This window comes from Acipenser ruthenus, unplaced genomic scaffold (assembly GCF_902713425.1).
Source record: "Acipenser ruthenus unplaced genomic scaffold, fAciRut3.2 maternal haplotype, whole genome shotgun sequence".
Classification (NCBI taxonomy): Eukaryota; Metazoa; Chordata; class Actinopteri; order Acipenseriformes; family Acipenseridae; genus Acipenser; species Acipenser ruthenus.
This window is the reverse complement of record NW_026708728.1, coordinates 232736-259968: the sequence shown is the minus strand read 5'-3', so window position 1 is coordinate 259968 and position 27233 is coordinate 232736. Positions and strand designations below refer to the sequence as shown.

Here is a 27233-nt window from a genome sequence, read left to right as displayed (position 1 = left end):
CCTGTATTTTTGTTTAATAAAATTGGGGTATCGCTGTTTCAACGGCTGACTGGTTTCCGGCCTGTGTGTCTGATCGGAACCTCTTTTTTGGTGTGTGTGTGTGTGAATTGTTTTTTTTATTAATTTCAATGTCATTATTTATATTAGTTCTGTATTGTAAAGGGTTATGTGAGTTCATTATTAACTATAATTTAATATAATCGCTTTTTGATGTCGTGGTACACACACACAAAGGAGACTAAACCGAGAAGCCTATATTTTCGTCAAACTGAGAGACCAAGGTTGAATATTTGGTGTTTTTTTTTTTTGTTTTTGGTTTTTTTTTCTGAGTGGAAATATTAATTAAATGTCAGTGTGGTCTCTCTGTCTCTCCAACCGCTGTGAGAAAAAAACAACTTCCTTTTTTGTCTCCATGACAACCGTAACCTGATGACCACTGACTGACCGCACCTCACTTCCCGTTTCAAGAAACTAAAAACCCAACAAACAAAAAGAAATAACTTAACTTCCTGCTTAATAAAGTGAAACTAAATTTTATATCCGAGAAAGACGCTTCTTGATAAGACGGAATGCGTTGTCAAGGGTTACCATCCGCGTTGTAAAAATAATGTGTAAAAAAATAATGTAATTGTATGTAAAAATAATGTGATATCTTGTAACAATTGTAAGTCGCCCTGGATAAGGGCGTCTGCTAAGAAATAAATATTATTATTATTATTATTATTGTTGTTGAGGCGGAATCTGATCCTTCAAGACCCGACTTGACAAAAGTTTGGAGATCGGTCAGTTGCTATGGGAACCGGACGTGAAAACCACGACACTTAACTGTACGTCTGTCTGTCCGCCTGAATCACGTCATTTTATCTAATTATTTTTATGTCAACGTCCGCCTCTGTTTCGGGGTTTAGAGAAGTCAATTGTTTTTGCCTGCAGTTCTGGTCTATGGCCACTAGATGGCAGTACAAGAACAGTTTTAGATGCCTTTCTGTCCGTCCTCTATATTTCTGATCACCAGGCAAAAAAATTATAACTTCAAAAAAAACAAAAAAAACAACCAAATTAGTCCTTTTTTTTTTTTTTTTTTTTTAAGTTTTGATTTATTTTATATCTGCCGATTTTAAAAAAACTACTTAAAGGCAATGCCGACTACCAGTACAGTGCCAACTGACCAACTAAAAATACACAACAATAGAATTGGGGGGGCGGGGGGGCACACAGGATGTTTATGTCCTAAAACCTGCTTAACCTGTTACTTTCTCTCTCTCTCCCCCCGTTAATTTGTTCAATTAAGTCAGGAGTGGTCGGCTCTTCATGGGGTTTCTGTTCCAAATTATCTGTAAATGACTTAATTGAACAAATAGCTACTTAAATTGAAAGAATTACCGCTTAACGAGACCTAATTATATTGCCCCAAGTCTTCAGAAACTGATGATCAAGGGTTGCTTATAAAACCTGCTGGATTCCGTCTCTCCACGACTGAACACCCCCTGTGTTAACTTAAAATTAGTCAGCAGGTTTTGTTCGACTTTATGACGTAGAATCAGTTCATTCTATACAGAGGGTGATGACGCAAAACGTTTGTCCACAGCTGTAGTTATGTAGCGTAGCAGAGGATTGAAAACCGGGACCCGGTTTAGGTCTCCCGGCCCGGGAAGGCACTTTGAAGTCCCGGGACACCTTCCTCAAAACCAGGGAAAACTGGGCGAGGTAGCAACACGAACGCCGGCGTATGTTCTCTTTCACTGTCAGCAGTAGTTGCGTCGAGTTTGTTCTGCGTGTGGTTCTGTGCGTCTCGCACGGTGTTCTGCGTGTGGTTCTGTGCGTCTCCCACGTTGTTATGCGTGTGGTTCTGTGAATCTCACACGGTGTTCTGCGTGTGGTTCTGTGCGTCTCGCACGGTGTTCTGCGTGTGGTTCTGTGCGTCTCGCACGGTGTTCTGCGTGTGGTTCTGTGCGTCTCGCACGGTGTTCTGCGTGTGGTTCTGTGCGTCTCGCACGGTGTTATGCGTGTGGTTCTGTGCGTCTCCCACGGTGTTCTGCGTGTGGTTCTGTGCGTCTCGCACGGTGTTCTGCGTGTGGTTCTGTGCGTCTCGCACGGTGTTCTGCGTGTGGTTCTGTGCGTCTCGCACGGTGTTATGCGTGTGGTTCTGTGCGTCTCGCACGGTGTTCTGCGTGTGGTTCTGTGCGTCTCGCACGGTGTTCTGCGTGTGGTTCTGTGCGTCTCGCACGGTGTTCTGCGTGTGGTTCTGTGCGTCTCGCACGGTGTTCTGCGTGTGGTTCTGTGCGTCTCGCACGGTGTTCTGCGTGTGGTTCTGTGCGTCTCGCACGGTGTTATGCGTGTGGTTTTGTGCGTCTCGCACGGTGTTATGCGTGTGGTTCTATGCGTCTCGCACGGTGTTCTGCGTGTGGTTCTGTGCGTCTCGCACGGTGTTCTGCGTGTGGTTCTGTGCGTCTCGCACGGTGTTCTGCGTGTGGTGACAGGTAGGCCTATACTGTCGAGGAGGGGTGAGTTTGCGGCCCGACAGCTTAACGATACCTTTTGTTTCAGGGAATGTAGGCAGACTTGAATTCCCACCAGCTTCCTGATAACGTCGAGTTTCACAGCAGAACAAAGGTCGGAGGAGCGACGCCCACTGACGTTTTCACTTGATATATTCTTGTTGTTTTCCAGCAGTGTTTGTCGGTTATAAACACTGACACTAAATCGACGAGAAACCAATATTTCTCGCCTGTCGGACAAAACAAAAAACGCCTAGGGTCTGTGATATCCGTGGCGATACGTCACACATTAACCCTTTGTGTATTATATTTAACTTAGCATCATCGCGCATTAAACTTAAGTATTCTAGTCAAGCACGCTCAGCGTCACAAATAGTATTTAACTTTGAAAACCAGGTTCAGTACCTGAAATAGAGTCGATTTGTCTTTTAAAAATAGCTGCTGAGCTGACAGTTTTTTAGGAGCCATACCCACAACAGTAATTGTCAGATCCGTTTTTCTCTGCGCCGTCTGAGTGGAAGCATTGATAATTACTTTAATAAAGGCGTGCTGTTTTTCTGTTTAGGTTTCTGGGAGGGATCTGTAGGCGGAAAGGCATTTTTTTTCCAGCGGCAATCCTGTTTTAAATAATTATCAGCCGTTCCAAAATAATTTTGTTTCTCAAAGCCGGTAGGACTCGGGTTACAGAACAACTGTCGGTCTGTTTTCTTGCAGGTCCGCCTTTTTCAGAACGCGGACGCTGCAGCGACACGGATAAAACCGTGCATCTCCTCGAATTAGATTTAGTAAAACAAAAACTAAACTAAAACAAACAAACAAAAAAAAAACAAAGCCAGGGCTTCTAAGTTTATGCAACTGAAGTCATTATCGTGTCTGAGGCACCGATTTCTAACATATTTGCTACCCCACTTAAACAAATATTTACTTGGAGCGACATTTATAGTGTTAGTTTACCCTGTTGTTAAATATGCTTTACAACACCTCTCTGTGCTTTACAATGCTTCCGTATGCTTTACCAGACCTCTCTGTGCTTTACAATGCTTCCGTATGCTTTACCAGACCTCTCTGTGCTTTACAATGCTTCCCTATGCTTTACCACACCTCTCTGTGCTTTACAATGCTTCCCTATGCTTTACCAGACCTCTCTGTGCTTTACAATGCTTCCCTATGCTTTACCACACCTCTGTGCTTTACAATGCTTCCCTATGCTTTACCACACCTCTCTGTGCTTTACAATGCTTCCCTAAGCTTTACCAGACCTCTCTGTGCTTCACAATGCTTCCCTATGCTTTACCAGACCTCTCTGTGCTTTACAATGCTTCCCTATGCTTTACCAGACCTCTCTGTGCTTTACAATGTTTTCACTTTGCTGTGATTTTACTATGGGGAGCTTTTACAAGCGCTCCTAAAAGGGTGGTGGTGGGTGGTCACATTACACAACAAGAAGCTTGCTATATGATCCGAGTGAAAAATATTCATCACTACACCTGTTCCACTGCAGGCACGGATTAATTCACATTGTAAAAGGAGACTCGCTTTTAGTACAAGGCTAGTGCCAAATGAACCGCGTGTGCAGGAACCGCATTCTTCACTTCGCACTGAAGAAGCTGAGGAACAACAAACAAAACTGTAAAACAAATACATTCGCTCATTCATTCATATATTCTCTCTCTCTCTCTCTCTCTCTCTCTCTCTCTCTCTCTCTCTCTCTCTCTCTCTCTCTCTCTCTCTCTCTCTCTCTCTCTCTCTCTCTCTCTCTCTCTCTCTCTCAGACCTTGGTGTCGCGGTGTCAAAAACAAAGGGCCGTTCATTATTTATGTGCTATAAAAACGCGTTTTGTTTTCTCTGTGAAGCGTTGTTACGCAGGTATCGTTCACGCTGCGGGGATGCTAAGCAGACTGTTTGTTGTCTCAGCCTCGTTACGAAACGAATCCTCGGGCTGTTTTTCATAACAACTGAAAACACCTTTTATTAACTTTTGTAGATCTTCCATCCATAGCGATTATGTATCTAGTCCATTCTCTTCAAATAAAACACAGCAAACTGTAAATATATTACATGTAACTTTATATTGATTGAATAAAAATGTATTTGTAGATTCATGCGAGTTTATGTTTCTGTATTATTGAAGGTACATCATTATATATATATACACTAACATTTATCGTGATTGTCAGTGTACCGTCAAAAAACAGTATTTGTATACTAACATTTATCGTGATTGTACCGTCAAAAAACAGTATTTGTTTTTCCAGTACATAGAACACTGCCAATAACTTACACGATGCCAACCTGACATTCCATCACAAGTCAGTTTTGCTAGATGAAGGAAAACATAATTTGCATTGAATATCTTGGTAAAGACTATGAGGAAGTGACTGTTTAAAATCACTAACCACGCCTTGACAGCCGAAATCTTTGCAACTGTGTTTATTTTACGCTTTGATGAATTCATTGGTTTACCCCCCTCTAAAAAAAAAAAAAACAATTACAAAATGCAATTAAGCTGAGGGAACATGGAGCCGGTTCGTGTGGCTTGGAACTTGGTTTTAGAGATTGGGTTTCGGGACCACTGCACGGCACACCAGGCAGGGGGTCTTGGGGTTTGATGCAGCCTCCTAAAAGTAGGTCTCCCGCCAGATGGGGGTCTCCTGGAATCAGGTTTCAAGACCCCGCTGTTTCTGAAGAAGGGGCTTCGCGTTCCTTAACACTGCCGTGCGTGCAGTTCACAGAACATGGTATCAAACTTATTGCAATAATACCACTAAACAGATGTGCACAGCCTTGCGAAACAATGTATGGTTAGCAAACTCGCCCCGGGCAATGAGAGAGAGAGAGAGAGAGAGAGGGAGAGAGAGAGGGAGAGAAGGCATTTGACACAGCAGGTGGATTACTCAAACGCACCTTGCCCCGGCGTTTCAATTACAGTAAATATGGCGTCACTGTGTGTACTTTAAAAACACGTATACCTAACTTTTGGTAGTGTTAGCTTTTATTTTAGCCCCGTGTCCTCGTGCGCTTTTTATTTATTTATTTATATATATATTTATTTATCTTAGTAGTTTTTTTTTTTTGCCAAGTCAATTTGCGAACGCCCGTCGTCTTTCAGTCAACCTGCTTTTCAAGTTGGGCTTGTTTGAAACAGTAAAGTCAGGCGATCGACACGGTGCTGGGGAGCGATTCAGACATTCAGACGCTGTTCAAAACAAGGTGAGACGTTTGGAAACGGTACACCCGGACAGGACCGGAGATATCCTGGGGGGAATGGATTTTAAATTACCGGGACTCGCTTTCTGCCCGTGGACGCTGGAGTTTCTAATCTGGATCGTGTTGATAATATTGCCTGGTAAGCGGATTTGAAATATATCTTTTTGCTTGGAGAGGGAGGGGGAGGGGGGGAGTGGGGTATATAATTCCATTCTATCTATCTATCTATCTATCTATCTGTCTATCTGTCTGTCTGTCTGTCTGTCTGTCTGTCTATCTATCTATTTATCTATCTGTCTGTCTGTCTGTCTGTCTGTCTGTCTGTCTGTCTATCTGTCTGTGTCATATCTATCTATCTATCTATCTATCTATCTATCTATCTGTCTGTCTGTCTGTCTGTCTGTCTATGTATATATGTATGTATGTGTCTGTCTGTCTGTCTGTTTATCTATCTATTTATCTGTCTGTCTGTCTGTCTGTCTGTCTGTCTGTCTGTCTATCTATCTATTTATCTATCTGTCTGTCTGTCTGTCTGTCTGTCTCCTATCTATCTATCTATCGATCTGTCTGTCTGTCTGTCTCCTATCTATCTATCTGTCTGTCTGTCTGTCTGTCTATGTATATATGTATGTATGTATCTGTCTATGTATCTATCAATCTATGACCAGAAAGTCCATTGACATGTTTAGAATGCTGGCTGAATCAATAATTCAAGAGGAGTTAAACTTTTTTCTCTCTCTCTCCTAATACAATGTGGGTAGTTTTGAACAGGCGTGGTGTGTGGGCGAGGTGCTGTGTAAACTAGAGTTAGAAACTCTGGAACCGCGTTTGTCTTATTCAGCTGTGCATAATGTGACGCATGCTTTTTTTACAATGGTGTTTGAACTTTTTGGGGATTTATGAAAATATATTTTTAAAAGGTAAAAAAAGTATTTCTGTCTGTATCTGTATCTATCTCTGTTTGTCTGTCTATCTATCTATCTATCTATCTATCTATCTATCTATCTATCTATCTATCTAATGACAACACAAAAGGTGAAAAAAACTATTCTGATACATTTAAAGTTATTGTAAAATAAATAAATAAATAAAGTTATACTAACTTGACAAGCTGCTACCTGATCATTTCAGTTCATTTGCAAGTCAATAACACGTTTCGGTTGTGTGGCTGTGAGGGTGTGTTGTCATCTACTGTGGACCTAATAAATATATAAATAAATAAATAAAAGGAAATTTATGATTTGAAATAAAAAAGGCAAACAAAATTCTAATAATATCCGTTCTGTGCATGGAGAAGATGTCTACGCGTCACTAGATTCTTTTTCTTGGTCTAGGTTCTTTTTCAGAACGGCGTTACGCAGCGATCACTAGAATGGTTTGTTAAGCAGTAATTATTAATTTTTTTTGCAAAGCGAAGGCCAGTTGGACTCTGCTCTTGACTTCAGCCTCGAGAGATAAGGGTCCGTGGTACAGCACAGTATAATCCTGGCAGAATTGGGTCGATCCAATCACATGCTCTAACTTGTTATCAGTTAGTCATTTAGCAGACACTTTTATCCAAAGCGACTTAGAGACTAGGGGGTGTGAACTCTGCATCATCAACAACTGCTGCTGCTGCAGAGTCACTTCCAATAGGAGCTCGTTTGTTTGACGTCTCATCCTGAAGGACGGAGCACAAGGAGGTTCAGTGACTTGCTCAGGGTCACACACACACACACAGGGAGTCAGTGGCTGAGTCAGGTGATTTGAACCTCCTGGTATCGAGTCCTTTTCTTGAATCGCTTCACCGCAATTGCATTGGGCAATGCAATTCAGTCCTTGTTTAGCTAAACGTAACCATAACACAAAACTGTACCTTTGAACGTGCATGCAAATTCACGAATACAAATCTTGCGCAAGGGAGAGACCAGAAAACTGTCTCGCTCTTTCCCTTGCGCGCTTCAGCAGTGGTTCGATGGGGGAAAGTAAGCGTGTGAGATTTAACTCTCTAATGCCCAAGCATTTTTTTTTAAATGAGAAAAAGCTACTTTATTTCTGTAATTAGATTCCGTGTCTCACCTCTGAAGAATTCTGGTGTGTTGAAGGTGGATTTGAATTCTAATAATCAAAAGGTGGGTGGCTGTGCATCGTACCGTAAGGGATACGGAAATGCGCGTTACAGGATTAAAGAGGTCGCTAATGGACACGTGCTTTCTAGAAGCTGGAACGGGACCGCGCGTTAATCGTTTCTTTCATACGTCACATTTCTGTTAATTTACACTGCGGCTCGTTTCTGTCACAGGTGATAGAGCCCGGTTAGGCAGGTATATGGCTTTCTGTGAAGGACGTACTGTAAATTATTGACACGGAGGCCAGCCCTTATGAAATTTTCCCACAGTACAAGCACAGCAAAGGGTAATAAAGCACAGAGAGGTGTGATAAAACATAGGGAAGCATTGTAAAGCACAGAGAGGTGTGGTAAAGCATAGGGAAGCATTGTAAAGCACAGAGAGGTCTGGTAAAGCATAGGGAAGCATTGTAAAGCACAGAGAGGTCTGGTAAAGCATAGGGAAGCATTGTAAAGCACAGAGAGGTGTGGTAAAGCATAGGGAAGCATTGTAAAGCACAGAGAGGTGTGGTAAAGCATAGGGAAGCATTGTAAAGCACAGAGAGGTCTGGTAAAGCATAGGGAAGCATTGTAAAGCACAGAGAGGTGTGGTAAAGCACAGGTAAGCATTGTTATTTATTTATTTCTTAGCAGACGCCCTTATCCAGGGCAACTTGCAATTGTTACAACAAATCACATTATACATTATTTCACATTATACAGATATCACATTATTTTTACATACAATTACCCATTTATACAGTTAGGTTTTTACTGGAGCAATTTAGTACCTTGCGCAAGGGTACAGCAGCAGTGTCCCCCACTGGGGATTGAACCCACAACCCTCCGGTCAAGAGTCCAGAGCCCTAACCACTACTCCACACTGCTGCCCATTGTAAAGCACAGAGAGGTGTGGTAAAGCATAGGGAAGCATTGTAAAGCACAGAGAGGTCTGGTAAAGCATAGGGAAGCATTGTAAAGCACAGAGAGGTCTGGTAAAGCATAGGGAAGCATTGTAAAGCACAGAGACGTGTGGTAAAGCATAGGGAAGCATTGTAAAGTACAGAGAGGTGTACTAAACCACAGGGAAGCATTGTAAAGCACAGAGATGTATGGTAAAGCATTTTTTTTTTAAAGGGTAAACTAACCATTATATATAAAAAAAATGTATTAAGCACAGATAAGCACTGGAAGGGAAGCGGTGTGAGACTGGGAGGGGGTTGGCTTTAGGGTTCTGATTTTAGAAAGAAAATAAGTATTTTTTTTTTAACTTTTTTCCTTGACAAAGCGAACGGCACAACGTTTCTCCGGATTACTTGCCTAATCCACGTGTTCTAAAACGCTTCCTCCGTTAAGACCTGATTTGAGAGCGCAGCGGTACACAGCGCGGTTTAATAGCTGTTTTAACAATTTAAATTGCCCTTGTTTAGTTGAAATGGGACACCCACGGAGACAAGAGCTATTAAAGCTACAGATTCTTTCATGATGTAGGTAGGTTTATGCAGCTGTTTTAGTAATTACTCAGAGGTAGCGCTGTGGGTTTTTTTTTCACGGTTAAAAGGCTTTTTGTTCACATTTCAAGGTGTAAAAATAGGTATCTCAAGGTACTCCACGGTTTGAAACATACGTATTGAAGCAGAAAAGTAACGCTGTGACGTTTAAAAATGTATCGTTCTTTCTAGGGTCGTTATACCACACGCGTTCCTGAATATTTAAAAACTTTCCTGAATTATTATTATTTATTTCTTAGCAGACGCCCTTATCCAGGGCGACTTACAATTGTTACAACATATCACATTATACATTATTTCACAGTATACAGATATCACTTTTTTTTTTTTTTACATACAATTACCCATTTATACAGCTGGGTTTTTACTGGAGCAATCTAGGTAAAGTACCTTGCTCAAGGGTACAGCAGCAGTGTCCCCCCACCTGGGATTGAACCCACGACCCTCCGGTCAAGAGTCCAGAGCCCTAACCACTACTCCACACTGCTGCCACTATATATAAAAACAGTAAATGCTGTATTATAGAATATTAGTTTTTTTTTATGGTCACCTTTTTCAAGGCAATCAATTTTCAACATCATAGCTTCTAACCCCCATTCACGGTGCAGTTTATAAATGCCTCGTTTTAGGATTGGTTTCAGTTTGCAGACATGTTGTAGCACGCGCAGCTATGGGGACTAGAGTCTTTTGCAGCGCCTAGAATTTTAGTGGAAACGTTTGTCGTTGAATTTACATTATTAATGAGACATTTAGCAGACGCTTTTATCCAAAGCGATTTACATAGACTAGGGGGGGGGGGGGGGGGGGGGGTGAACTCTGCATCATCAACAACTGCTGCTGCTGCTGCTGCTGCTGCAGAGTCACTTCCAATAGGAGCTCGTTTGTTTGACGTCTCATCCGAAGGACGGAGCACAAGGAGGTTCAGTGACTTGCTCAGGGTCACACGCACACACAGGGAGTCAGTGGCTGCTGCAGAGTCACTTCCAATAGGACCTCGTTTGTTTGACGTCTCGTCCGAAGGACGGAGCACAAGGAGGTTCAGTGACTTGCTCAGGGTCACACACACACAGGGAGTCAGTGGCTGCTGCAGAGTCACTTCCAATAGGAGCTCGTTTGTTTGACGTCTCGTCCGAAGGACGGAGCACAAGGAGGTTCAGTGACTTGCTCAGGGTCACACACACACACACACAGGGAGTCAGTGGCTGCTGCAGAGTCACATCCAATAGGACCTCGTTTGTTTGACCTCTCACCTCTCCTCTGCCTCCCGTACATTACTCCGTGGTGTGTAAGAGATGCGATCTCCCCCTCTTTCCTCTCCTCTCTCCACTGTCCGCCCTCAAAAAAATGGGTGTGGCCTACTGTCGGCCAGTGGTGTCCAATCACAGTCCAGGAGGTCCAGAATTCCACTCCGGGTTTAACAGGTAGAATGAGATCATGCATGACGTCATGGTCTAGGTGGAGGTTTATTGCGTTCAATGAAATAATTTAGAACGGGGTTGGAACAAAGACCAGGAGTGGAGTAGGGCAATGTTTGGCCACACAAAAAAGACTGAAAGCTCAGAGTAGAGTAAGAGTTAATGGAAGAGTTTGTTATGTATTCAGCTGTGATGTTCAACGCCAGCTGTGTTTATACCAGCAGCGCGATTGTATACAGGATAACACAGGGCTGTTAAACTTCTAGTGAGCTGGGACAGCACGATACAGTGCAACAGAACTGTAAGTGAACACAGCGTGACTTTTAAAATATACTCACATTTTTGTGTTCCAACCTGCATTTAATATTGATTAGAGACGATTGTATTTTGATTTATCTGGGATTCGAGGTCTTTTTTGTATTATCAGGTATTATCTGGCTGATTCACCGTTCAGGGTGAAGCGAGTGGCGAGACAGCTGCTTGGGTTTGTGTGGATCGCTGTTCTCTTCACAGACTCTATAGAAAAGCAGCGATCATTTTTACATAACGTCTCTGCAGCGTGCTATGGCCCAAAGTCTTGCATTACCCTGTAGAATGAACTCATTTTGCTTCATTAAGTCGAATGAATCCTGCTGAATAATGTTACGTTAGCATATTGAATTGCACGCCGCTTCGTATAGTTTTTTCATAGACTTAACAGTAAAACTGTCAAAAATTGAAACATTTTACATTTCAAAATCTAATATGAAATACTGTACTAATAACTATTATGACTTGCTACACACACACACACAGACACACACACACACACACACACACACACACACACATATATATTAACATTTTAACAGAAATGACCACACTATAGAAGAGATCACAATTTGTGGGATGGTTCAATGCTATGGAACTAATGCTGTCAGGAAACGAAAGGAATGTGAACTTATTTTCAAACCGGGCACTTTGGAGCCATTTGGAAAGAACATTCTATTCTGACGTCATCATGATCGTCATCATCATTTTGGAATTTTGTTTAAAAGACGACTTGTTTGTGTTTTTTATCAACTTCTTAAAGCACTGTGTTTTTTTGTATTCAGCCGATGAAGGACTTGTAATCAATTATTCTACCTTTTTAAGGTACCTGAAATATCCATTTCTCTTTTATCTTATTATTTTGGTACACAGCAGTTTTCCTTTTTCTCAAACTTTATATATATATATATATACGCACACACACACGATATGAAGTTTTTTTCATTATTATTATTATTTATTTCTTAGCAGACGCCATTATCCAGGGCGACTTACAATTGTTCCAAGATATCACATTATTTTTACATACAATTCCCCATTTATACAGTTGGGTTTTTACTGAAGCAATCTAGGTAAAGTATCTTGCTCAAGGGTACAGCAGCAGTGTCCCCCACCTGGGATTGAACCCACGACCCTCCAGTCAAGAGTCCAGAGCCCTTACCACTACTCCACACTGCTGCCCTTATTACACGAGGTTAAATAAAATATCATTTATTTTCATATCGTTTTTTGTTTGTTTGTTTGTTTGTTTGTTTTGTTTTTAAATTAGATCTTAATCATGAAATTCTAAGTGATGCAAAGCTTCTGTCCACAGCTGCGCATGGTCACAGACACGAGCTTCAGTCTGGGTGTGTTCGCACGCTTGACCCAGCCTTAAAAGGACAAAACCTTTTTTTCTTTTTCAATTTCTGTAAAGAAAACAGTCGTGGCCCAGCACTGAACACCACGTGACTGGCCGTTAGCCAATCACAGTCATCAATAAGCTGGTAACGATGGGTGTTGTACCTCATTGAGTTTCGATGAATCATGACACGCTGGTTTGGGATAAAGGTGTGTTTTTTTTCTATACAAAAGCCCTGACTTGCATCCTGTAGTGTTCGAATTTACCTCACAGGTGTCTACTGGACTAATTAACCAACCTCGCGGGGTAGTTTGGAGAACACATTAATTATTGCCAGAGTCATTTCACACCGCGTTAGTGTGTGGAAACAAACACAGCCACATTCCAAACGAATGCGTCTTTTCATTACCTCATGTCATGCGTCTAAAGACGTGCTTTTACTGTGGGACACTTTTAAAAGGATTAGTTTACCTACTTTTTAATATGCTTTACCACACCTCTCTGTGCTTTACAATGCTTCCCTATGCCTTACCATACCTCTCTCTGCTTTACAATGCTTCCCTATGCTTTACCAGACCTCTCTGTGCTTTACAATGCTTCCCTATGCTTTACCAGACCTCTCTGTGCTTTACAATGCTTCCCTATGCTTTACCACACCTCTCTGTGCTTTACAATGCTTCCCTATGCTTTACCAGACCTCTCTGTGCTTTACAATGCTTCCCTATGCTTTACCAGACCTCTCTGTGCTTTACAATGCTTCCCTATGCTTTACCAGACCTCTCTGTGCTTTACAATGCTTCCCTATGCTTTACCAGACCTCTCTGTGCTTTACAATGCTTCCCTATGCTTTACCACACCCCTCTGTGCTTTACAGTGCTTCCCTATGCTTTACCACACCCCCCTGTGCTTTACAATGCTTCCCTATGCCTTACCATGCCTCTCTGTGCTTTACAATGCTTCCCTACACTTTACCAGACCTATCTGTGCTTTACCATGCTTGCCTATACCTTCCCATGTGTTCACTTTGCTGTATTACACTTTGCTGTGTTTTTACTATGGGACACGTTTCTGAGGGGTGTGTGCAGCCGCTCATGTTTTGGATCTCAAGCCCCTGGGGTTTGCAGGGTTTCCCATGGCGTCTGTGTTTCTTACCCTGTGTGTAGGGGCAGGATGGTGTTTTTTAGGTTTTTTTTTGTTCCAGTCTTTGGCACCGAACTGGAAAGGTTTGCGTGAGGAGAGCTTGGAAAACAAGTGTGACCGCATTGCAACACTCATTCATCTCCCGTGTGTCATGATACCTGAGAGAAGACTCCCTCCCTCCCTGTCTCTCAATACCCTTTGGGAGGGAATCAGGATTAACTTTCTGTGCACTGGCTGTTTTACAGCTGGGAGTCCTTTACAGAGTTAGAAACTCACACTAGCCCTGCTGCTGCTGCTGCTGCTGCACCCAGTCCTGGGGTTCAGAGCTCCCCTCAATGAAGTCTAGTATTATTATTATTAATATTGAAATGATCAGGAGCCAGGAGTTTGAGCAGGGTTAGAAACTCACACTAGCCCTGCTGCTGCTGCTGCTGCTGCACCCAGTCCTGGGGTTCAGAGCTCCCCTCAATGAAGTATAGTATTATTATTATTATTAATATTGAAATGATCAGGAGCCAGGAGTTTGAGCAGGGTTAGAAACTCACACTAGCCCTGCTGCTGCTGCTGCTGTTGCTGCACCCAGTCCTGGGGTTCAGAGCTGCTCTCAATGAAGTCTATTATTATTATTATTAATTTTTTACAATTTGTCAGTTTTTCGGTTAAGTACATGGGAAAACTACAAAGCGGTATGTAATTAAATAAGTTAACGTAACATTATTCATCACGTTTCATTTTACATTAAGCTAAATTTGTTCATTCTCTCTCCACCCCCCCCCCCCCCAGCCCCTTCTCTCTGCAGTTTCTTGGAGCCCCCCACCTCTGTGTTCTCCCTCACCGCTCTGGAAGAAGGGGCAGCTCGTCTGCCCTGTCGATTCGAACCCGAGACAAACAACACGAAGGAGGAGATTCAACAAGTCGCCTGGTTCAAACAACTGCACCCCAATAATGAGGGCCCTGTGAATCGAGAGCAGATCATCCTCTTTCACAGAACCATGGGGCAGCATGGTATGAGAACTAGTCTATTATTATTATTATTATTATTATTATTATTATTATTATTATTAGGAGGCAGTGTGGTCCAGTGGTTAAATTCCAGGGGCTTGTAACCAGAAGGTCACTGGTTCAAATCCCACCTCAGCCACTGACTCACTGTGTGTGACCCTGAGCAAGTCACTTCACCTCCTTGTGCTCCGTCCTGCGGATGAGATGTTAAATCAACGTCCTATTGGAAGTGACTCTGCATATAATGCACAGTTCACAGCCTACCTCTGTAAAGAGCTTTGTGATGGTGGTCTACTGTGAAAGGCGCTATATAAACATATTATTATTATTATTATTATTATTATTATTATTATTATTATTATTATTATTATTATTATTATTTAGCAGAGGCTTTTATCCAAAGCGATTTCCAGAGACTAGGGGGGTGAACTCTGCATCATCAACACCTGCTGCTGCTGCTGCTGCAGAGTCACTTCCAATAGGAGCTCGTTTGTTTGACGTCTCATCCTGAAGGATGGAGCACAAGGAGGTTCAGTGACTTGCTCAGGGTCACACTCACACAGGGAGTCAGTGGCTGCTGCAGAGTCACTTCCAATAGGAGCTTGTTTGTTTGACGTCTCATCCTGAAGGACGGAGCACAAGGAGGTTCAGTGACTTGCTCAGGGTCACACACACACAGGGAGTCAGTGGCTGAGCCGGGTGATTAGAACCTCCTGGTTTCAATCCCCTTTTCTTTTACCGCTGGACCAGCGAGCCTCCAATTACAGCAGAATTATTTGCTAAAATTGCAGTTCCAGTTCCAATGCTGTTGTTTCCCATTGCAAGCACAGTTACAGTTGGGTTTCAGTAATTGCAATTCCACTAAAAAAACTCACTCACTCAGACAGCATGACCTTTCAACTTGCCCCCCCCCCCCCCCCCCCCCCGGTTATAGCCCTGAGTGCTTTAATAAAACTCTTCTCTTCCAGTTTTTGACAAGTACAAAGAACGAATCTCCTTTGAGAAGGCGGAGCCTATCGCAGACTCCGCCCTCCAGATCAGAGGCATGACGCTGGAAGACCAGGGGGTGTACGTGTGTCAGGTGATCACCTTCCCATCTGGTAACTTCGAGACCACCATCGATCTGACTCTACTGAGTGAGTATTTCACGACCCCCACCGACCCCCACAAATCATTTAGACTCTGGCCAAAGTTAGTCCTATTTACACTCTATGGTAAAGCATAGGGAAGCATTGTAAAGCACAGAGAGGGATGGTAAAGCATAGGGAAGCATTGTAAAGCACAGAGACGTCTGGTAAAGCATAGGGAAGCATTGTAAAGCACAGAGAGGTCTGGTAAAGCATAGGGAAGCATTGTAAAGCATAGAGAGGGATGGTAAAGCATAGGGAAGCATTGTAAAGCACAGAGAGGTCTGGTAAAGCATAGGGAAGCATTGTAAAGCACAGAGAGGTCTGGTAAAGCATAGGGAAGCATTGTAAAGCACAGAGAGGTCTGGTAAAGCATAGGGAAGCATTGTAAAGCACAGAGAGGTCTGGTAAAGCATAGGGAAGCATTGTAAAGCACAGAGAGGTCTGGTAAAGCATAGGGAAGCATTGTAAAGCACAGAGAGGTCTGGTAAAGCATATGGAAGCATTGTAAAGCACAGAGGGGTCTGGTAAAGCATAGGGAAGCATTGTAAAGCACAGAGGGGTCTGGTAAAGCATAGGGAAGCATTGTAAAGCACAGGGGGGTCTGGTATAGCATAGGGAAGCATTGTAAAGCACAGAGAGGTCTGGTAAAGCATGGGGAAGCATTGTAAAGCACAGAGAGGTCTGGTAAAGCATAGGAAAGCATTGTAAAGCACATAGTGGTCTGGTAAAGCATAGGGAAGCATTGTGAAGCACAGAGAGGTCTGGTAAAGCATAGGAAAGCATTGTAAAGCACAGAGAGGTCTGGTAAAGCACAGGGAAGCATTGTAAAGCACAGAGAGGTCTGGTAAAGCACAGGGAAGCATTGTAAAGCACAGAGAGGTCTGGTAAAGCATAGGGAAGCATTGTAAAGCACAGAGAGGTCTGGTAAAGCATAGGGAAGTATTGTAAAGCACAGAGAGGTCTGGTAAAGCTTAGGGAAGTATTGTAAAGCACAGAGAGGTCTGGTAAAGCATAGGGAAGTATTGTAAAGCACAGAGAGGTCTGGTAAAGCACAGGGAAGCATTGTAAAGCAGATAGAGGTCTGGTAAAGCATAGGGAAGCATTGTAAAGCACAGAGAGGGATGGTAAAGCATAGGGAAGCATTGTCAAACCTGGAAGACTGTGATTGGTTGATTGGACACCCCGGGTTTAAACAGTGTTGGGGTAGGATGTGCACAAAAAGCATTGAATACAAGTGTGGAGAGGTTATGCTAAGATTATACAATGCCTCAGCCAAAGGGTGGAGCACAAGGAGGTTCAGTGACTTGCTCAGGGTCACACACACACACACACACACACACACTCACACACACAGAGTGAGCCTGGTGATTTGAACCTCCTGGTATACATTCTTTCTCCTAACAGGCCTTCCAGTCTCTAGTCTTGACCCCGCCTCCCCACCTCTCCTGGAAGGTTCCGCGGTCGCCATGGCTGCGGTCTGCACTTCCTGGGGAGTCGTGCCCCCCACGGTTGCCTGGGAGACGGGCCTAGAAGGGTCAAGCCAGCTTAATCAGGCAGCCGGAGGCAAAGTCACAAACAAGTTCTGGGTGAAACCCAACCGGCTGATGAACGGAGAGAAGCTGGACTGTTTGATCACCCACCAGAGTCTTAAAGAACCGAGGAGGATTCCATACACCGTCGTGGTGCACTGTGAGTAAATGACGTGTGCCTGAGGCTTTAAGTTTAGTCATGTGTAGGGTTCAAATTGGGCAGCAACGGTTTTGCAGTAAGACCAGGGTTGGGGATGGCGTTGCCCGCGTCTCCTCACTCAGACCCCTGACTTACTGAATACCCGGATACTCGTCTCCTCTTTTTAAAAACGCGCTAAGGATTTTACCGAGCCAGACGATGTCGACCCAGGGGACTTTTTTTGACTTGAAAAAAGAAACAAGGACCAGGGGTCACAAATGGAGATTAGATAAAGGGGCATTCAGAACAGAAAATAGGAGGCACTTTTTTAACACAGAGAATTGTGAGGGTCTGGAACCAACTCCCCAGTAATGTTGTTGAAGCCGACACCCTGGGATCCTTCAAGAAGCTGCTTGATGAGATTCTGGGATCAATAAGCTACTAACAACCAAACGAGCAAGATGGGCTGAATGGCCTCCTCTCGTTTGGAAACTTTCTTATGTTCTTATCTCGTTAGGAGAATGATTCGCCCCCCCCCCCCCCCCACCCAACCCCAAAATGTTCTCCTGTTTCTAGGAAAGCGGCAGAACTGGGGACGAGGAGTTTGTTGCTGGATAACTTCACTCTGACTCATTAAATATCTTGGTATCCCTGAATAGAAAACCGTCTCCACTTTAAAATGAAGCGATAGATTTTAATGAACAGTCTCTCCCTCAAGTGCTGCGGTTCCCCAAATGTGATCCTCTTACAGCCCGGTGTGCCTGACTGGTATGCTTCTCTGTCTCAGATCCCCCAGATGTGTCGCTCACAGGCTATGAAAATGATTGGTTCATGGGGATGGAAGGCGGGGCTTTGAAATGCGTGGGGAAAGGGAACCCAGAACCGAACAACTACACGTGGACAAGGTAAAGAACATCCACATTGCAGCTTCAGAATCTGTCTGATAAGAACACTGGTTTTAAAGCCTTGCTTATTTGCTTATTTTAGTTTAGTTTTGTCATTTGTTTCTGTTATTATTATTATTATTATTATTATTATTATTATTATTATTATTATTATTATTATTATTAATTTCTTAGCAGACGTCCTTATCCAGGGCGACTTACAATTGTTACAAGATATCACATTATTTTTACATACAATTCCCCATTTATACAGTTGGGTTTTTACTGGAGCAATCTAGGTAAAGTACCTTGCTCAAGGGTACAGCAGCAGTGTCCCCCACCTGGGATTGAACCCACGACCCTCCGGTCAAGCGTCCAAAGCCCTAACCACTACTCCACACTGCTGTCTTTTAAGAAATATATGGGAAAAAAAACCCACAAAGCGCTGGCGTGTAATTCAATCTGTTAACGTGATATTATTCAGGCGGGTTTGGACTTTGTGAAGCAGAACGGGTTTGTTCTGTAGAGTGATGCTAAACATTCGTCCGAGGTCTCTCTGTGTGTGTGTGTGTGTGTGTGTGTGTGTGTGTGTGTCTGTCTGTGTGTCTGTGTGTGTGTGTGTCTGTGTGTGTGTGCGTGTGTGTCTGTGTGTGTCTGTCTGTCTGTGTGTGTCTGTCTGTCTGTGTGTGTGTGTGTGTGTGTGTGTGTGTGTGTGTGTGTGTGTGTGTGTGTGTGTCTGTGTGTGTGTCTGTGTGTGTGTGTGAACGGGGCTGGCAGTGTTACTGGTTAAATCTTCTGCAGGATTGAAGGTTGTTTTTGGAGAAACTCGCTGCCACTCCCACACTGCTGACAGCTTGGGAAAAAAACGATTTCAGGAAAATCCAATCAAAGAGATGAGGCAATACGAGGGCAAGTCTGCTCTTGTATCTAGAGATCGAAAGAATTAGAGAACTGTCACCCAGAGCTGAGAAACAGGCAGGAGAGAAGGATGGGGGAGGGAGGGAAAGGTAGAAAGAGGAAGCAAAAGAGACTGCAGCTGAAGACGTAAAAGTACAATGCAAGCTTAAGGAAGCATTGTTATTATTATTATATATTTATTAGCAGACGCCCTTATCCAGGGCGACTTACAATTGTTACAAGACATCACATTATTTTTACATACAATTCCCCATTTATACAGTTGGGTTTTTACTGGAGCAATCTAGGTAAAGTACCTTGCTCAAGGGTACAGCAGCAGCGTCCCCCACCTGGGATTGAACCCACGACCCTCCAGTCAAGAGTCCAGAGCTCTAAACACTGCTCCACACTTAATTGTATTATTACTTGTACTGTGATTCTTGCTGCCCATGCTTTATCAGACCTCTCTGTGCTTTACAATGCTTCCCTATGCTTTACCAGACCTCTGTGCTTTACAATGCTTCCCTATGCTTTACCAGACCTCTCTGTGCTTTACAATGCTTCCTTATGCTTTACAATGCTTCCCTATGCTTTATTAGACCTCTCTGTACTTTACAATGCTTCCCTATGCTTTACCAGACCTCTCTGTGCTTTACAATGCTTCCCTATGCTTTACCAGACCTCTCTGTGCTTTACAATGCTTCCCTATGCTTTACCAGACCTCTCTGTGCTTTACAATGCTTCCCTATGCTTTACCAGACCTCTCTGTGCTTTACAATGCTTCCCTATGCTTTAACATGCTTTCACTGTGCTGTATTACACTTTGCTGTGTTTTTACTGAGGGAATCTTTTTTTTATAAGAGTAAGCTTTTTCTAATGTAACTATGATTAAGTGAAACACGTCGCCGTTTCTGCTACTGAGACGTAAATGTGAATGAATCAGCGCGAGCTCGCCTTTCTAAAACGATGACATCACGTGCTAGTAATGCAACACTCATCTCTGTTTTGTTTCACACGGTAATTAACGGCGTGACTAATTAAGATCTTAAACTGAAACATTCCTGGCAGCTGATCGAGTTCGAATTTCGTCACACAGGATAAACGAACCGATTTTATTCGATTTCCTCGGACGGAGCGCTCCACGGACGAGGGTCGCCGGTGCCGATCGGGCTGACTTTACCCTTCAGAGCTAAACGAGTGGAGAAACGGCTGCTTGGGTCTGATTGGTCGATCGCTGCTTTTCTTCAGACTCTCTGGACAGAACAGCGATCCACACAAACCCAGTCCCAGCCCGATCGACACCAGCGACCCTCGTCTGATTGCCAGCCCCTGACTTTCTGTGGAGTGCCCCCATCCCGATAATCCTATAATGGGTCTCTCTCTCTCTCTCTCTCTCTCTCTCTCTCTCTCTCTCTCTCTCTCTCTCTCTCTCTCTCTCTCTCTCTCTCTCTCTCTCTCTCTCTCTCTCTCTCTCTCTCGCAGGGAGAACTCGGCTCTCCCGGATGGAGTGAGTGTGGTTAACGACTCTCTCTCGTTCCCTCGCCCTCTGGAGCTCTCTGACTCGGGCGTCTATATCTGCCGCTCGTCAAACAGAGCTGGTTTCGGGGAGGCGAAGCTGGAGATCAGTGTGTCAGGTGATTTTGAACTGCAGCGTGATTCGAATGTCTTTTATAGAAATGCATTATATATATATATATATATATATATATATATATATATATATATATATATATATATATATATATATATATATAAATTACCCTGGCTATTGACTGTATCGTGTTTGCATGCATGCAACAACCTTCATCATTCAACCTGATCACCCTCACAGCAACACTTAATGGATAATGCTTTTTTGTGTTCATGGTCAAGTCTGCCACCTCGTGTTCACACCACGTCATTACAACCCTGTTCTATAATGGTTCAAAGTATTTTTTTTTAAAGGCTAATTAGATATTCATTAAAACTATTCGAGAATCTGCTTTAGAAAAGAATACCACAGTCATTTTGCACTTTCCCCGTGGCTAGCTTCGAGCTTCAGAACAGAAAATAGGAGGCACTTTTTTACACAGAGAATTGTGGGGGTCTGGAACCAACTCCCCAGTAATGTTGTTGAAGCTGAGACCCTGGGATCCTTCAAGAAGCTGCTTGATGAGATTCTGGGATCGATACGCTACTAACAACCAAACGAGCAAGATGGGCCGAATGGGGCCTCCTCTCGTTTGGAAACTTTCTTATGTTCTTATGTTCTTATGTTCTTATGTTCTTATGTTCTTACTGCTCTGTGCTTTCCTCAGAGACAGCAATCAGGAAAGCAGACTTCAGCTCCGTGGTGATGATCGCCGTGGGAGCGGTTGTCGCGGTGTTGCTGGTTACCCTGGTGATCGCCGTGCTGTTGCTCAACCGACATCACAAGCGAAGGAACACAGAGCTGGAGAGGGCTTTGAACATGAAAACGTGAGTCATGGAGAGCTTCTGTATTGAATGGAGATCTCCTGTATTGAATGGAGAGCTCTTGTATTGAGTGGATAGATTTTGTATTGAGTGGATAGCTCTTGTATTGAATTGATAGACTTTGTATTGAATGGAGAGCTCCTGTATTGAGTGGATAGATTTTGTATTGAGTGGAGAGCTCCTGTGTTGAATGGAGAGCCATGTTTTTAAAAGCAGTTTTCTTTCTCTGCCTTCACAGTGAGGAGCTCTCTTCCTTATCCAGACAGACCTCTTTCAGAAGACTGAACTCCTTCAACACCGACCCCCGGTCTCAGGTACCGAAACCACCGTAGCTCTCAATTTAATAACTCCTGTAATCCTACGTCTTGTGCCCGACTTGGGGTCTGCAGTGTCAACAGAGCTCGTGGCTAACCTGAAACGCGTGTTTTTTTATTTTTTTCTCCTTTGCAGACGGAGGACAGCATCCCGCTGCAAGAAGGAGCCGTCGCGAGACACAGCATGGGTTCTCTAGCGGTAAGGAAACGGTTTGTCAGAAACCAAGCCCCATTTCAAAGCTGTGGCAGATGCCAACCCAGTCTTACCCAGGCAATGACCAGCAAGTGATTTTGTTACACAGCCTGCGCTGTTTGATTTTATTACAGTAACTGTAACTCCTTTCTGTTTGAGCGAGCGTCAGCAATGCATTGACATCAGGGCAAACCATCTGCAGTTTAGCTGCGCTGTGACAGAATGCACGACTGTCTGTAAAGTTTGAGGTTTAAGTTTTTAAGGAGGCTTGGTGGTTCGGTGGTTAAAGAAAGGGGCTTGTTACCAGGAGGTTCAAATCACCCGGCTCAGCCACTGACTCCCTGTGTGTGTGTGTGACCCTGAGCAAGTCACTGAACCTCCTTGTGCTCCGTCCTTCGGGTGAGACGTCAAACAAACAAGCTCCTATTGGAAGTGACTCTGCAGCAGCAGATGTTGATGATGCAGAGTTCACCCCCCACCCCAGTCTCTGTGAGTCGCTTTGGATAAAAGCGTCTGCTAAACGATTAATTATTAATAAGCTAACTGCTTTGTTGAATGTATTTTCCGCTCTCTTTTGTCACCTGGTGGCAGGACCGATGAAGTGCAGCTGATTCAATGCTGAATTTATTATGCCAAGGAGATAACGGATCAGTCCTACATCTATGTATTTGGAAGTACAGCTGCAGCCAACAGTTTAGCATCGCCCTATAAGATGAACTCTTTTTTGTTTTAGGATCATACCGCTCGCAGTCGGGACAGCCACTCCACGCTGTCGACGGTGCGGGGTGTGTCAGAGTTCCCGGGGCGCCCCCCCCTCTGCCGGGAGGATGAGAGGGAGGAGGAGGAGGAGGAGGAGGAGGACGAGGAGCTTCACAGATCCAGGCTGAGAGTCGAGTCGTTTGTCAGGAGCAGCACCAGGTCACTGCGGGTGAGGGTCCCTGCCTGGTTATTAATCAAAGCCTTGAATTCATTTTTATTTGATTTATTATGAGTCCTTCTTCATATTAGTCTTGCTGTTACAGGTATACTCTGTTGCACGTCCGTTGCTGCTAAGGTCTCGATGTACGGTTTTGAAAGAAATGCGTGTTAAAGCACACGCGTGTTTTTATTTTAAAAACATGATATCTGGAACTATATTAGGATCAAGATGCCTTATTCTCTTCATAGGGGATTATTATTATCATTATTATTATTATTATTATTATTATTATTATTATTATTATTATTCTTATCCTCAGCTGATACGCTATCCTTGCACTATTGCACTGCTAATCTGCCACTGTAGATCTAACTCGCTGTGATCCTAACCTGTAGCCTCCTGGTTCATATTGTATTCTAGCTGTGTTATTATTATAAGCACTGTCTGTAAACCGCACTGTGTTTAAATATGAATCTTGCATTGTAACCCTGTGCTGTGACACCTGTGTGAGTCGCCTGGGATAAAGGGGTCTGCCAAATAAATAATACGTTTTAGAATTTTTAAAAAAATAATGTTCATCTTCCTAGGAGCCTGGACTCCGCCCCCCGCTGAACCCCTCCCTCCTGAGAACCCACCTGACCCGTTCCCTGCCCCGCTCCCTGCCCCGCGAGAGAACCAACGGCAGCGCCCGGCACCTGACCGAACGGAAACTCCGGGACTCCTCGCTTGGATCCCAGGGGGAGGAATCTCAAGAGAGGGACGAGTCCTACGATGAGCTGAGCGAGGAGGGGGAGAGAGAAGGACAGGGAGAGGGAGAGGGAGGGTTGGAGAGAGAGTCCATTACCGAAGCCCTTTCCCAGCACTTCCACATGGACAACGGGACTCTCCGACCGAAGCCGACCGCCAATGGGATCTTCATCCATCCCAAGGCGCATTTTGTCTGACAGGATTTGACCTGCAGGAAATATTGGGATTAGATTGAACTGAACTGTAGTGTAATTGGGAAACAGTGACATCTGGTGGTCTGATCGGTGTATGCAGCCCTCCTCCCTGTGGATAAAAAAAAACTTGAAACTCTACCCTGTCAAGTGTACCAAAAAACAGCGCCCTCTGTTGGTCTGATGGATGTATCGCAGCCAATTTTATAAACCCAGGTAAAACTACAGCCAGCAGCTACACCAATGGGATTGTGATTAACCTGCCCTCTGGATTTAAAAAAAAAATAAAAAAAAAATACTGTAAACTGGAAGGAAAAAGTGCCACCTGGTAGGCCAAAATGTGGTATTGCAGGCAAAATGTGGTATTGCAAATTCGGGCCAAACTACAGCAATGTACACGATTGTGATTTTGATCACCACAAGGCTGTACTAAACAGCATTCAACTGTGCTGAAATGGTGTACACTGGAAGAAAATAGCGCCATCTGGGGTACCAATGGGGGAACTGCAGGCAACTATACCAAATTCTACCAGACTGGATTAGACATTAAACTTCACCGCGCAAAACCGGAAACTAAACAGCGCCACCTGTTGGTCTAAACGGGAACTGCTCCTGCATTAAACCCCTGGCAGCAACTTTACCAATTGGACTAAAACAAAGAATGTGTTTGGGGAAGGAAGTAAGACCAGGGTGTGAGGTCATTTCCTGTTTTTCCAAAACCAATTTCTCAGTTCCCTTTTTAAAATCAATTCTCAATTTCCGGGAACCTTTTTTTTTTAATCAATTCCTATCATTGATCAAAATTTGCAATCTGCAGTATTCTGTTAAAACACGCTTCTCGTTTTCAGCTGCAACAAATGACTTCCATCAAAGTAGTTTGTTTGTTTGTTTGTTTGTTTGTTTGTCAATTAAATTGGCTTCAAACGAACGCAGATATTACCACGTCTCTAAAATATCAATTCCGATTCCTTGGAAAGGACTTGGAAGTGGAATTAGGAATTGATTTTAAAAAGGAAACGGATTTGAAAAACAGGCTTGACTCTGAACCCTGGCAATGGTATTATTTTAACTGCATCTCAGCTGGGTTTTTTCTCATAGCTTTGTGTTTTCTATTGAAATGACGGTATTGTAAAATTGTTCTGTTTTAAAACATTGGAACTTCTTGAGAAAACCGCTAAGTCGTTAAGTCTCTTATTACAGTCAGCGCCGTATAATCGGGATTCTAATAATCGGGATTGCTGTTTAAACGGGACAGGACTCTGGGAGACGGTTTTTCCCAATGCTGTTCCTGTCGTTTAACTGGGACGCCCCTTCGTTTAATTGGGATACAGTATTTTCAAATGGTGAACGGAGATCGCTTTTCAGAGCAAGACAGGTTTGAGTAGCGCAGAGCAGTGAGTGTGTGATTACCCTGTGACTTGCGTAAACCACTTCGAACTCTTGAAGGAGCTGCTGGAGTCTCCTGTGGTTTCTCAGGCTGTTGTCGCAAAGAAAGTTGGCACGTCAACATTGCAGGTGCCTCGCCTTGTGGGGCAGCAGTGTGGAGTAGTGGTTAGGGCTCTGGACTCTTGACCGGAGGGTCGTGGGTTCAGTCCCAGGTGGGGGACACTGCTGCTGTACTCTTGAGGAAGATACTTTACCTAGATTGCTCCAGTATATCCCCAACTGTATAAATGGGTAATTGTATGTAAAAAAAATAATGTGTAAATAAATAAATAATGTAGTTGTATGTAAAAATAAAGTGATATCTTGTAACACTTGTAAGTCGCCCTGGATAAGGGTGTCTGCTAAGAAATTAATAATAAGATGTGATTTAATTTCTTTCAGCAGCTTATGCAGGATATTTTTCCATCTCCCCAAGGAGTCACGGTAAAGTGTTGCCGACTGTACTGTATATGTACGTATAATTACAATGTTATTATGCATGGTTACTTGATTTACTGTGTGTGAATAGTGTTATCTTCTGGTAACACTGTCTGTTAAGTGTCTGTAATTGCTGTGTGTTTGCATAGCAGTTGCTTAGTAAATACTGTGTGCTTACACATCATTACAATGTTATTATGCCGAGTTACCGTTCTATTTAAATGTTAAGCAGAAAGGTGGAACAAATCCATTGACATTTTAAACGACTCGTTTTGTTTAGGGAACAAAGTTTGGGAGTATTTTGTATGTTTGTTCATAATATGTAAATATAATGTCATGTTTTGTTTTAAAGTTTTTTTATATACAACCTGATACGATCTGTGTAATATGGCTACATATTAAGATATGTGTTTCATGGCGATGTTCAGTGTTGTCTTAAGATTAAACATAATGAAATATGACTGTGTTTCTGTACCGTATTGTAAAAATGACTACGTTCTTTGTAGAGTTTCACCTGTTCCAGGTCAACTGGCTTTCAAATCGGCCTGTGTTTTTCATTCACAAGCAGAGCGTGCAAACGAGATCACAACATGTTAATAAGCGACTCATCTTTATTGAAGCTGGCATGAAAAATCAGAAGCCTTAGATATAAGGAACTGAGATCCCAAGTTAGCCCATTATTAATCTGGTATAAGAATATACAGAGGCAGTAGGGCTTGGCCGGAGGGTAGTCATCCAACCCATGCTGCTGCAGAACTCGTTCTCTCAAGCAGATTAGCGGATGTGGGTTTCGATTTAGAGGAGGACAAACAGAGAGACCGCGATAGAGGGAAGGGGGAGGAGAGTGAGAGGAGAAGGGCGTAGGGAGGTGTCAAAAACAAATAGCTCTCGGTCTTCCTTTGTTGCTGTGGAAACTGTGTTTTTTTAAATTTTAAAGTACTGTTGAGCAAGAAGCTATATTTCACACCAATTCACTTGCACAACATCTTGTGCTGTGTAATCTCTCTCTCTCTCTCTCTCTCTCTCTCTCTCTCTCTCTCTCTCTCTCTCTCTCTCTCTCTCTCTCTCTCTCTCTCTCTCTCTCTCTCTCTCTCTCTCTCTCTCTCTCTGAGGATACTGGGGGCTGTCTGTCTATCTGTCCGTACATCCGTCTGTCTGTCACACTTGCATGTAATCCCTATATCTGGAGAAGCGATTGTCTGGAAACTTGGTATAAACATGATTTAGTAGAAGGCATTGAGAGCATCAGATTATAGGGATAAGGTGTCCGTCTGTCTGTCTGTCTGTCTCACACTGTTCCATTACACTGGCAGCTTTTAGCATTATTCATTTTCAGAGTTATGGGAATTTCAGACTTCCGCACAGCCTCCCTTCCCAAGGTGTTTGTAACTCCAAGGCTCTACTGCAAGTAGATCGCATTTGTATATTTAGACACTTGGTGACTCCCTGGCAGGTTCTGGGTA

The 27233-nt window shown here is 43.4% G+C and overlaps 1 protein-coding gene across 1 annotated transcript; it reads left to right on the top strand.

Annotated features, from left to right (window-relative positions):
- Positions 1 to 5349: 5349 nt before the first annotated feature.
- Positions 5350 to 26231, top strand: LOC117968547 (nectin-4-like). Its single transcript, XM_059021641.1, has 11 exons — positions 5350 to 5844; positions 14292 to 14513; positions 15479 to 15646; positions 17045 to 17329; positions 18096 to 18213; positions 20572 to 20723; positions 21387 to 21546; positions 21782 to 21857; positions 21994 to 22056; positions 22784 to 22978; positions 23557 to 26231. Exons 1-11 carry the CDS (start codon positions 5763 to 5765, stop codon positions 23911 to 23913), a joined length of 1878 nt encoding a protein of 625 aa, XP_058877624.1. The 5' UTR covers positions 5350 to 5762; the 3' UTR covers positions 23914 to 26231.
- Positions 26232 to 27233: the final 1002 nt, after the last annotated feature.